A 13,086-nucleotide genomic window follows, 5' to 3' on the forward strand; every position below is an offset into this window, starting at 1 on the left:
GAAGCTTTCTCATGACATGCTTCAGTGACTTTGCATGCCACTGTCTATTTACCAAATAAAATCACCCCTCTCCGCTCCCCACCCCCACACACCCCATGATGGAGGAAACACCACAGTAGACCTGGTTCCTCTCTGTGCCACAGGGACTGACACTGAGACCTAGCTGAGACTTCTGGAAGTTGGGACTAACTTCTATGCCCAAAGAGAAGGCAGGGAGGTTGTGCCTGTGCCCTTTATCTGCCCTCCCTTCAGGCTCCCTTTTGTTTCATTAGCGTGTGGAATTTTCCGCCTGCCAGCCAGGCTCTGATCCTTGAAAAGAAGCTGATTGAACAGACTGGAGCTTTTATCTTTTCACTCTCTTAGGAGGAAGTGATGGCCCCTTCAGAGGGTCTCCCTGGACCTACTTATGCATTAACAAAGCTAAAACTCTGCCTGCTCAAATGCCATTGCCCTCAAAGCTCCAGCAGCAGGACTCCTTTAGGGCCAAGGCTCCCATGTGGCCCTTGACATGAGAGACCAGAGTGGTGTGCCTCTCTCCGCTCTGCAGAGGCACCGTGTACCTATATATGCAAATGTCGTTTTTCTTAAACAAATCAAATTGAAGGAGAGAACACAGTTCAGTGATGTGGCCCGTAACCATGGCTGTGGCTACATACAGAGGTGTGATTATATAAAGGCTAATTCCACCCACTGCATGCGGAAACCAGCCTCTGTGCTACACAGTTCCCCCATTCCCAAGTTCCTTGGGCCATCACTGAGAAGGCTTTTCGAGTCAGAGTGTCAGAATAATTTTGATCTTGATCTTTCAAGAGAAAAATATCTTCACAGCAAATAGTTCACTTTTTCAAGTTAAAATTCATAGAATCAGAATTTTTTCACGTTAATTCAAATTGCACCATTTTAAGGTGTACAACTAATTGGTTTTAACATAGCCACAGTGTGGTGAATTACCACCATCTAGTTCAGAACATTTCTGTCTCCCCCAAAAGAACACACATAACTGTGTGCTGTCTCTCTCAGCTTTCCCCTCCTTTCATCTCCTGGCAGTGCGTAATCTGCTTTCTGTGTCTTTGGATTTGCCTGTTGTAGACATTTCATATAAATGAAATCATGTGATTTGTGGCTTTTTGTGTCTGGCTTCTTTCCCTTTTCAAGGCTCAGTCGTGCTGCAGTGTGTATGGCCAAATAGTGGTCCACTGTATGGTTACACCACATTTTATGTAGCCAAGTGGACATCGGTGTTGTTTCTACTTTGGGGTTATTATGAATAACACTACAAAACAGATCATTCATTTTTATTAACAAGTGATACCCTCAAAACCCAGAAAGGCCCCACAAAAAACATTCAGTCCTTTACTCTTTGCCAAGACAGATGCATGTGACCTTAAAGCCTGCCCATGCCTGTCACTCAGCTCAGAGCTGTGGCTGGGGGATGAACACAATGCTCTTTATTCTGTGGACTCAGCCACACAGGCAGGAAGAAACCCAGTTGGCTGGGGAGGATGAAAATCCTAGAAATCCTTTCGGATTATGCTGGGTAGCATTTGGCGTGGGGGTCGTGATTATAGTCGCAGAACCCATAATGCCATTGCAGAGCCACGGGGATTCCAGGAGTACTTCCCCCACACCCCACTGAAACACATAGTCCTTTCCTTCAAATCACCTCACCGCAAGTGACACTCACACAGTGATTGTCATATCCTAAGCAGCTTTACCGTGAGTCACTTAAACCCCTTAACCACAGCTACTCCTCCAAAGGCCTTCATTTATTCAGCTGCCTGTGAGGACCATTCATGGGCTGACCCTGTAAACCTGTGGCTTCCTCAGTTTAATGTTTAGGATTGTGACACGAACAGGAACAGCAGGCAGTAGAGGTGGTTACCCTGTTGTGAGAGCATAAGGGTGTGAGGGAGGCCTCAGGGCTGCCCTTACCTGGACTTCCCTCTGGGTCTCCTGAGCACCTTCAGGGCACAGGAGCAGTGTCCCCAGTAGACCACAACCCGTCTTCAGAGCAGCTCTTCTGGGTCTAGGTGCCCCTGGAGCATGGGGCCCCCTTCCACAGCACTGTTGCCTCTGGTCATTCCTGCAGGAAGCGCTGGTGGCTTGGGTGCGAGTCTGCAGAGAGCCATGCTGGAGCTGGGTCACATCAGGGGCCGCTCTGGTTTTCACAGTGTAAACCATCAAAATTTTTCACAGAATGAAAGAGACTGAAATTTTTAAAGATTTTGTTTTCCGAAAGAAACTTGTTTGTGCTATCAAGGTAAGAAATTCATACCTATAAGACAAAGAAGGCAATAAGAATTGGAAAAGAAGAAATAAAACTGACATTGTTTCAGGTGTCATGAGTGTGTACACTGAAAGCCCAAAAGAATCTGTAGATAATTTGTTAGAATTAAAACATTGATTCAAAGAGTTCTTTTGTGGCACAGCGGGTTAAGGATCTGGCGTCACTGTGGTAGCCTGGGTCGCTGCTGGTGCGCAGTTCGATCCCTGGTCTGGGAACTTTCACTTGCTGTGGGCTCAGCCAAAAAAAAAAAAAAAGTGAATTTGGCATGATTGCTAAATACAAGATAAATAAGCAATATCAGTTAAATGCTTCCATAATAGCAACAAATAGAAAGTGAAAAAAATTTTTAATGATACTGTTTACCATAGTATCTACAAATATAATATCTAAGAATAAATGTAAAGAACAATGTGCAAGGCCTTTATACAGAAAACTACAAAGTATTAGAGAAAATTTGAAAGACCTAATTTAATGGAGGGATAGGCAATATTTGAGTTCAAAGACTGTCCATCAGAGGCTGTCAGATTTCCCTACCATGATCTATAGATTCAATGTATATTCATTTAAAATCCCAGCAGTTTTTTTTAATGGAATTTAATAAACATAGTTTTGGCCACGCCCACAGCACATCTAAGTTCCTGGGCCAGGGATTGATTTTGAGCTGCAGTTACCACCTATGCCACAGCAACACTAGATCCTTAACCCACTGTACCACATCAGAAACTCCAAAAAAATTTTTAAATAGGTGGGAAAAGCAAAGAGCCAATTAAGCAAGACAGTCTTTTAAAAATTTTTTTATTAAAATATAGTTGATTTACAGTATTGTGCCAATTTCTGCTGTACAACAAAGTGACTCAGTTATACATATATACACATTCTTTTTAATTTTCTTTTCCATCATGGTCTATCGCAGGAAATTGGATATAGTTCCCTGTGCTATACAGTACAATGTCATTGCTTATCCATTCTAAATATAATAGCTTGCATCTATTATCCTAAACTCCCAGTCCATCCCATTCCCACCTCCCACCCCCTTGGCAACCTAAAGTCTGTTCTCCTTGTCCGTGGGTCTATTTCTGTTTTGTAGATAGGTTTATTTGTGTCATATTTTATTTTATCTTATTGTCTTTTGTCTTTTTAGGGCTGCACCCACGGCATAAGGAGGTTCCCAGACTAGGGGTCATCAGAGCTGTAGCTGCAGGCCTACGCCACAGCCATAGCAACGCCAGATCCAAGCCGAATCTGCGACCTACACCATAGCTCATGGCAACACCGGATCCCTAACCCACTTGAGTGAGGCCGGGGATCAAACCCATGTCCTCATGGATGCTAGTTGGGTTTGTTAACCACTGAACCATGATAGAAACTCCTGTGTCATATTTTAGATTCCACATATAAGTGATAGCTTATGGTATTTGTCTTTCTCTATCTGACTTATTTCACTTAGTATGATCATCTCTGGGTCCATCCATATTGCTGCAAGAGACATTATTTTGTTCTGTTTCCATAGCCCCCAACACCACACACACACACACACACACACACACACACACACACACTCATCACATCACATCTTCTGTATACTCTGTTGATGGATATTTAGGTTGTTTCCATGTCTAGGCTATTGTGAATAGTGCTACTGTGAACACAGAGGTGCATGTGTCTTTTTGAATTATAATTTTGTCTGGTTATGTGCCCAGGAGTGGGATTGCTGGATCACATGGTAACACTATCCTTAGTTTTCTGAGGAGCCTCTATATACTGTTTTCCATAGTGGAACCCACCAAGAGTGTAAGAGGGTTCCCTTTTCTCCATACTCTCTCCAGCATTTGTTATTCATCGACTTTTTAATGATGGCCATTCTGACGAGTGTGAGGTGGTACCTCATTGTAGCTTTGATTTGTATTTCTCTAATAATTAGCAATGGTGAGCATCTTTTCATGTGCCTAATGGCCATCCGTCTGTCTTCTTTGGAGAAATATCTATTTTGGTCTTTTTTATATAATAGAATATATAATAGACTTTTAATTAGAATTTTATGTATTAGAATCTTTTTCATGTAATAGTAAAACCACTGTTAATAGAATAAATACTTCCATGTGTCAGGTATTGAACCAAACTTTATAATGGATTATCTCATTTAATCTTAATCATATCGTCATTAGAATATTATAGTCCCATATTATAGATGAGGAAATTGAAGTTCTGGATTTTATATAGTTAGTAAATGAATGAGCTGGGATATGAATGAATGAGCAAACCCATGTTACCACGTTATAATTTAGAATTTTGAAATACACATGTTTTGTCATAGAAGAGCTGTTAAGCTAGACAGTTTTATTATATTGTTAATGTTTTGAATAGGGACTATATTCACTGAAAAAGTACTAAAAGGAACGTTAGGATTCTCCCTCCCACCACTGTTCCCTCTCCACCTACTTCTCACAGTACTTCCCACCTCAGCTCCAGATGCTCATCTTAATAGTGTCTTATATATGCTCCCATGCTTTTTCTGTGCAGACACAAGTGACTGTATCTCCCTCTCCCTTTATTTTACACACAGAGTTAAGAGCTGGTCCATTTAGGCTATTTGCTATTATAAGCCTCGGCTACGTCTTTGGTGCAAAGTAGACCAAAGTGAATCTCTGACTGAATTAATTATCTTTCATCTTAGAGAGATTCTTCATGCAGAGATTTCAATTTGTTTAGATGGTAATTTCATATTGAAATCAATTTCCAGCCAAACTCCAGCACTGCCAAATCTTATGTAACCAACAAAAGCTGAGCTTTCAATCAGCTGCCATATGTTGTAAAGAATAAAACCAGAGGACTAATAAGATAATGCTTAAGAAACAAGGTCTCATTCTCAAAGTCTCTAAGAAAAATATATTTGGGGTGGAAAGCAAGGGAAGGCATATGATCTTTGTTGAGCTTATCCACCATAGTGGAAATAATATCCATACCAAATCAAATGTTTGTTACCATTAATTATGCATTACAACAAAAATCCAAATAGTTTTTTTTAAAAAACCAGTCAACTCCAGGAGTTCCCATTGTGGTGTAGTGGAAATAACCCCGACAAGGAACTGTGAGGTTTCAGGTTCAATCCCTGGCCTCGCTCAGTGAGTTAAGGATCCAGCATTGCCATGAGCTGTAGTGCAGGTCGCAAATGTGGCTCAGATCTGGCATTGCTGTGGCTGTGATGTAGGCTGGCAGCTGTAGCTCCGATTAAACCCCTAGCCTGGGAACCTCCATATGCCGTGGGCGTGGCCCTAAAAAAGCAAAAAAATAAATAAGTAAGAAATAAAAAAAATAAAAACAGTCAACTCCATCAAAATCCAACACTCAAGAATGAATAGCTTCTTTAAGTCACAGTAACACTGGAATGAAGGCCAGTCCTGGTGTCTGAGTGATTCCCTGGGCCCAGCAAGGGGATAACACCCCAAAACAGGGGATAACACCCCAAAACAGGGCCTCATTTTCTACTCCACCTTCATTGGCCAGGCAGCTGCCAAGAACAAAGGCTGCACTTTGTGATACCTGGCAAGCAAATGCAGTATCGCTTCATAAATTGATGCCTCTCTGTATATTTGTGGAGAAGCTTTCAGAACATGTCAAGGAGAATCTGTCCTTCTCTTAGGCTGGAGAGAGTCCACAGAAGACTCTGGATGTCATGAAGGAGGCAGTGGTTCAGGCAGAGGAAGCCACTGCTGAATGACTAGGAAGCTAGAGAAACAGGAGAAGAAATGCTTGAAGAAGGAAAAGAAGGGTCTGGCTTCAGTTCCCCTCACATCTTCAGAAAACAGCAGCAGTGCTCAGGAGGAGTGTGAGGAGTCAAGTGCAAGACTCAAAAAGAAGAAAAACCAGAAGCCCCAGGAGACTTCTCAGGAGAATGAAATGGAAGACCCGTCTGTTTCTCTCTAAACCCAAGAAAAAGGAATCCTCTTCCAAGGAGGAGCTGGATAGTCATGATCTTAAAGAGACGGCTGGCAGTGGAAATCCTCCGAAGAGGAAGAAACCTTTCCCCAAAGAGGAACCAGTTAGTGACCCAGAAGAGTCAGCAAACAAGAGTGTCCCCAAGGAAAAGAGGAAATTCTCCTCAAGGAGGAGCTGTAAGCAGTGAACCTGAAGAGTCTGCTGGCAGCAAGAGCAGCCTTCTTCTCCAAGGAGAAGAAAAAGTTCCAGAGCTATCCCAGGAAGATTAGAATGGACATTTCCTTGGTGGGGAATAGCCCGCAGAGATATTTCCCAACCCTTGCCCTGTATCCCAGTAAAAACACACTCACAATAATCAATCAGTCCATCAATAAGGTTAAGACTGAAATGCAGAAATTTGGTTGACAAGCTAATCAACCTGCTGAAATATTTACAAAAGAGTGTTTCTTGCAGAGATGCCAGTCACTGGAATCACTGACACTGTTCAGCAGTAAGAGTATTAGGAGGCCTGAGATTTAATAAGGGATCCAGGGATCTGTTAGACAGTCTGCTCTTGTCCTCTCTCCCTATCTGTCGATTGTGAATGTGGGAAGATACCACTGCCAGCAACTGCAGCCTTGATGAGAGTCCAGCTCTTCATCTCCATGAATAGTAAGTTGCAGGTGATGAGCAGGAACACACTTTACCTTTAAGTCTTTTAAAGTACCTCTGTGGGGAGGTACTCAAGACAGCGGCACTGAACACAGAGGTTCTCATGCCCACACAGCCCAGATTTCAGGTGTTGATGGCCATGGCCCACCAGGAACTACAAGCCAGCTCTCTGAGAGGAGGCACCACCTTTGTCTTGGCCTCTCTAGAGTCCTCCCCACCCTTGCCACCAGCCACTTCAAATTCTGTTGAAGTTCAAACAAGCAAGGCCAAGAAGGAGCTTTGTCAGATACCCAGTGGGGTCCCACTGCTTGCTCCTTCTTTGCACTGTGGTTCAAACTGCTAGAAATACATATTAACCAAAGGCTGTTATGGGACATGCTCCTTGAGAAAACACCCCCTTTCCCTTCCAAATAGAATGACTAGTAATGTATATTCCAGAATATTCATTTCAGGTGCTTTCTGGAATGGTTTCCTTTAGTGCTGCTTCTTTTTTTTTTTGTCTTTTTGTCATTTGAGGGCTGCGTCCTTGGCATATGGAGATTCCCAGGCTAGGGATCAAATCAGAGCTGTTGCTGCCAGTCTACACCAGAGCCACAGCAATGCCAGATCTGAGCTGCATTTGTGACCTACACCACAGCTCACAGCAATGCCGGATCCTTAACCCACTGAGCAAGGCCAGGGATCAAACCCGCAACCTCGTGGTTCCTAGTCTGATTCGTTTCCACTGTGCCACAACAGCAACTCCCCCTTAGTGCTTCTTGACAAGGGTGAAGCTCGGGGAACTCCAGGGACATGCATGGAGGAGGAGGGCTGGGAGAAGTGTTAATTAGTCTTACCTCCAAGTAGGGCTACAGGGAGTCCCCCTCCCCAAGCTGCCTCTCTGGACCTTGCTGACTTGCTTTACCTGTGTCTTTCCTCCCCAGGTACTGGCGGAGGGCGCTGGGCATGCAGGTCCGCTATGTTCACCATGAGGACTATCAGTTCTGCTACTCCTTCCGAGGCAGGCCTGGGCACAAGCCTTCCATCCTCATGCTCCACGGATTCTCTGCGCACAAGGACATGTGGCTCAGCGTGGTCAAGGTGCTGTTCCAGAGTCTTCCCTTTTCACACAGTGTGTCACTCACTCAGTAAAAGGTTTCCACTTGGCTGCAACGTCATCAGCAGTGGTAGAAAGCAAAGGGAACTGTGGCTTATCTCCTAAAACAAACGTGATTTATTATTCAGATCCTTTTATCAGACAATATATTGAGTTGGATGTTGTTTGTAAAATCTGTGCCTCAGAAATTGTTTCACCTTATGAGTAATTTTTAGGGAAGGTTTCTGACACTCAGCTTCATCTCAGGATGGTCCTAATTACCAAGATCCAGCTTTTAAAAAAATCGTTTGTTTTCCTATTCTCCAAACATCTCTTCTCCTTCCCTTCCCCTCCTTCTCCCTTTTCTGCTTCTCCTTCTCCCTTCCCCACCTCCTGCCCTCTTTCTTCTGTTTCTGCTTTTTCTTTTTTCCTTTCCTCATCCCTTTAAAGAAACTGTCTTAATTGGGCAGATTTCTGGGAGTTTTCCAAATCACTCACTTTCTGTCCAGGTTTACTTGGATGTGGCAACTTGCTTTACTTGTTAAGGGTAAACAGCTGGTAAAGATAGGGGCTGGGAGACCTCTTGGGAGGGAAGGATGTCAGGCTCCCACCTCAAGTAGGACCACCCCTGAATGATCCCACATATGATCTACACCAGGAGGAAAAGGCTCACACATCCTCTAGTTGCTTATGTTCTTATTTCCAAATTCCACTGGGAGGACAGTCCTTCTCATGCTTTAATGAACCTTCAGCTCATGTCCTGTCTCCATCTTTCAGGTAACTGGATACTTATGTATTGATAATTGATATTTTTCAGATAAAAGTAGAACATATTTAAATGGAAGAAGTGATTTTAAAAATACCCTAGGTAGTAGACCTTAAGGCAAAATAAATTAATAAATAAATAAGGTTGAACCCAGAATGAGAGTGGTCAGATATAGTCTTAGGAAAAGCATAGTTCTTGTCAGCTCTGGAGATGGCCAGGTCTCTGGGGAAGAGAACCATCCCTTACAGTTCCAAGTTAGTGGCTACATGACTGGATTAATGTGGAAGGAGTAAAGGAGAGGAGGAGGAGGTAGTGCCTGCCAACTGGTGTCAAGAAAGAGCAAAGGGAGTTACTGTCGTGGCTCAGTAGGTAACGAATCCGACTAGGAACCATGAGGTTGCGGGTTTGATCCCTGGCCTTGCTCAGTGGGTTAAGGATCTGGCATTGCTGTGAGCTGTGGTGTAGGTCGCAGACACAACTCGGATCTGGCGTTGCTGTGGTTGTGGCATAGGCAGGTGGCTACAGCTCCATTTCGACCCCTAGCCTTGGAACCTCCATATGCCTTGGTGCAGCCCTAGAATAGACAAAAAAATAAAAAATAAAAAAAATAAAATAGCAATGGATGCATGCCGACTACCCTGACCTTAGCCTCCATTTTCGCAGTCATTCCCCAAGTCCCCTTCAATATATGTATTAGATTTGCGGGACTTCTGTTCCTGTAAGTCTACTAGCAATGCTTATTCACATCAGATGTTGTTAGGGTAAGACACTAGGTGGTCCAGGCTCATACCTCCCCAGGGTTGCTCTCCAGATCATTTGGTAAGTGGGGGGCAAAAGCCCGATAAAAATGGGACATGTTCTATACACCACATACTGACTCTTAGGGCCTGTGTGTCCTTAGTTCCTTCCAAAGAACCTGCACTTGATCTGCGTGGACATGCCAGGACATGAGGGCACCACCCGTTCCTCCCTGGATGACCTGTCCATAGATGGGCAAGTCAAGAGGATACACCAGGTAAGCATGAAGCTCCACCAGAAATTGCCCAGATGGGTCCTTCCCACCATTGCATACCCAAGTCTGAAGCACAGGCAAGAGAGTTCCATTCTGATCCAGGTCTAACTAGCCTGCATGACATTCTATTTACAAGTAATTGCAAACAAAACGGCAGCCTAGTGGTCAGCTCTGGAGGACCAGGGCTTACTGTAGACTCTTCTCCTCTACCTATATTGCCTTTGTTTCTGAAGAAATACAATCTCATTTTCTCAGCTCTTCAAAAAGTTTAGAATTCCTCAGGACCATGTATTTCCCTAGACTCTCTTTTTCTGCATACCAGCTACATGATGACAGTAATAGCACTTCTATCTAGCTGTGGAGGGTGGGGAGGGTACTCTTTGCTTTTTGTTCTATATTCAGTCCCCTTTGGCTGGACTTCCAATGTCATGGGGCTCATGAACCATTTCAGAATTTAGTGGTTCATAAGCTTCAAATTGATGTTAAGTATTTTTCCCAAATGAGGCTATTTATTCAATGTTTGCCCCAGAATATGTATTCTGCTGAAGTTAGGAACCTTGTTTATTTGACTCTCTGCTGCATCCTCAGCAGCTAACCATAGTTCCTTGCACATAATAGATATCCAATAAATATTTTTTAGGTGAATGGGTAGGTAAGTGGATAGTTGGAAGGCTGGATATATGGAAAGCTGGATGGATGGTTGGATGATTGAAAAGATAGAAGGACTGGCAGATAGTTATATGAATGGATGGGAAGGGCTGTAAATTAGGGCAAGAGTCAGCAGACTATGGCCCATGGGCTGTATTTGGCCTGCCATCTGTTTTTGTAAGCTAAGTTTTTTTTATTTTGTTTTTGTTCTTTTGTTCTTTGGCATGTGGATGTTCCTGGGCCAGGGATGGAACCTGTACCACAGCAGCACCCCAAGCTGCTGAAGTGACAGTGCTGGATCCTTAAGCCACTGTGCCACAGAGAACTGCAAGCTGAGGTTTATCCGAACACAGCCATGCTCGTTTATTTACATATTCTCTTTAGCTGCTTTTCTGCTTTAACAGCAGAGTTGAGTAGTTGTAATAGAGATCATATGGCCCACAAAGCAGAAAGTATTTACTCTTGGGACGTTTATTAAGAAGTTTGCTGGAAGTTCCCTTGAGGGAGCAAATTTAGGATCCAGTGTTGCCAAAGCTCTGGTGCAGGCTGCAGCCTTGGTGCGGGTTTGATCCCTGGCCCAGGAACTTTCACATGCTGCTAGTGCATCCAAAAAAACAAAACAAAACAAAACAAAACAAAAAATTGCTGGTTCATGACTTAGGGGAATCCTTGTTGGTTTTATACATACAAATGACCCCTCACTAACCTGTGCCAGGTAAAGAGCAGTACATGCATGTAAAAGGCCTTGGTAATAGATCCAGTAGATTTCAGATCCCCTTTTATCAATAGCCCTTTTCATTTGTCCCCATAGGAAGTATAGAGGTATTCTGCTCTGTAATCACCATTGTCATTGTCCACAGTTGTATAACCAAGCTTCTCTTTTACTTCCCTTCCTAGTTTGTAGAATGCCTCAAGCTGAACAGAAAACCCTTCCACCTGATAGGCACTTCCATGGGTGGCCACGTGGCTGGGGTGTATGCCGCTTACTACCCATCGGATCTCTGCAGCCTGTCTCTTGTGTGCCCTGCTGGTGAGTTATGAGGCTAAAATAACCCTGAGAGTGACTTGAGCATAGCAGGATCTGAATCTCTGAAGAAACAAATTATAGTATCTACAATGACTCTTTTTTTAGAATCATCCTTTTGGTGATATTTTAGAGTTACTGATCAGAATGCTTTAGTGATACAATCAGTAGTTGTATAACCATAATCATAACCATGTTAACTTCTTTTAAAATTTTATTTATTTGTTTTTTACAGAATAAAATACATATATTTAAACACAGTTACATTCACACAGATTATTATATCATGGATCTTAAGAAACAGATTAAGTGACTCCCTCCGGAGAGGTGGAATGGAAAATATGCTGAGACAAACAGGAAATTTATTTTATACTTTATACCATTTTGTATGGCTTTCATCTTTACTATTTAGTATTATCTATTACATTTCAATTTTTCTTTAAAAATTAGCATTATGTTAAAATTGTGTATATTATACAACTAAAATTTATAAAGAAAGCCTTATATATACCATTAAATATTTTATATAGCATAATAAAAGGGATAACTTAACTGGTAAGAATAACAAAAATAATATACCCTCTGGGAATAAGTAAAATATAAAATGCATAAATTGGTTAAAAACCCATATAACTATATAACTATGTCCTCACAATTTGTTACATCTTATTGATTCTTCATTATAGGCATTATACCATTCTAGGTGATGTGATAAACAAGACATTATAGAGCTTACATTGTACCATGGAGAGAAGTGGTTATTAATAATGCAATTGTAGAACTGTATTATTTAATTGTACAGTTGCATTATTTAATTATAATTATCATAAATTCATTGATGGAGAGGAAATCAGAATCAGATATAAGAAGACTTCAGCATTCCAAGAATGATGTCAAATGACCCCCTTCATGGTGGATTATGCACTTATTTACTATGAGATATGTTTCTTTTCCAGAGATTCCTTGTTTGTGTATCAATTGTAGATTTTTGGTTTGCAGTTACTCTGAAGTTTTGATGTAAGGGTCTACATGTATTTGAGATTGTTTTAAGTTGTTGTCCTCTTAATTGCAAGTTCATCTCCAGGGTCCTGCATTTGTACCCACATCTTGTCAAGATTTCTGATTTTGGTGGTATAATTGTGCATGGATGATTTCATATCTTTACTGTATATATACCTTTACTGGTGAGCCTTGTCATTTGTGGAATTTTTGTTTCCTGTTGCTGTCTTTTCTTTTCTGCCTAGAGAAGCTCCTTTAGTATTTGTCATAAGGCTTGTTTAGTGTTGCTGAATTCTCTCAGCTTTTGCTTATCTGTGAAGGTTTTGATTTCTCCTTCAAATCTGAATGAGAGCCTTGCTGGGTAGAGTAATCTTGGTTGGAGGTTTTTTCCTTTCATCACATTAAGTATATCATGCCACTCCATTCTGGCCTGCAGAGTTTCAGCTGAAAAATCTGCCAATAACCTTATTGGGGTTCCCTTGTATGTTATTTGTTTCTTTTCCCTAGCTGCTTTCAAGATTTTCTCTTTGTCTTTAATTTTGGTCAGTTTGATTAATATGTGTCTTGGGATGTTCCTCCTTGGGTTTACTTTATATGGTACTCATTGTGCTTCCTGGATTTGAGCGAGTAGTTCCTTTCCCATGTTAGGGAAGTTTTCGGCTATTATCTCTTGGAGTATTTTTTCTGT

General features: G+C 42.1%; 1 protein-coding gene and 1 pseudogene across 5 annotated transcripts in view; both read left to right on the forward strand.

Annotated features, from left to right (window-relative positions):
* ABHD6 (abhydrolase domain containing 6, acylglycerol lipase) overlaps nucleotides 1–13,086 on the forward strand; it is a 45,782-nt gene that overhangs the window by 20,347 nt on the left and 12,349 nt on the right. For all 5 annotated transcript variants that reach the window (XM_047777926.1, XM_047777936.1, XM_047777917.1 and 2 more), the window contains 3 exons: nucleotides 7,798–7,954; nucleotides 9,617–9,730; nucleotides 11,273–11,405. In XM_047777926.1, the coding sequence (XP_047633882.1) occupies nucleotides 7,798–7,954; nucleotides 9,617–9,730; nucleotides 11,273–11,405 (404 nt within the window). The remainder of the gene's footprint in view (nucleotides 1–7,797; nucleotides 7,955–9,616; nucleotides 9,731–11,272; nucleotides 11,406–13,086) is intronic.
* LOC125126038 (nucleolar protein 56-like) lies at nucleotides 5,493–7,353 on the forward strand (annotated as a pseudogene).

Source organism: Phacochoerus africanus, chromosome 1 (assembly GCF_016906955.1).
Source record: "Phacochoerus africanus isolate WHEZ1 chromosome 1, ROS_Pafr_v1, whole genome shotgun sequence".
NCBI lineage: Eukaryota > Metazoa > Chordata > Mammalia > Artiodactyla > Suidae > Phacochoerus > Phacochoerus africanus.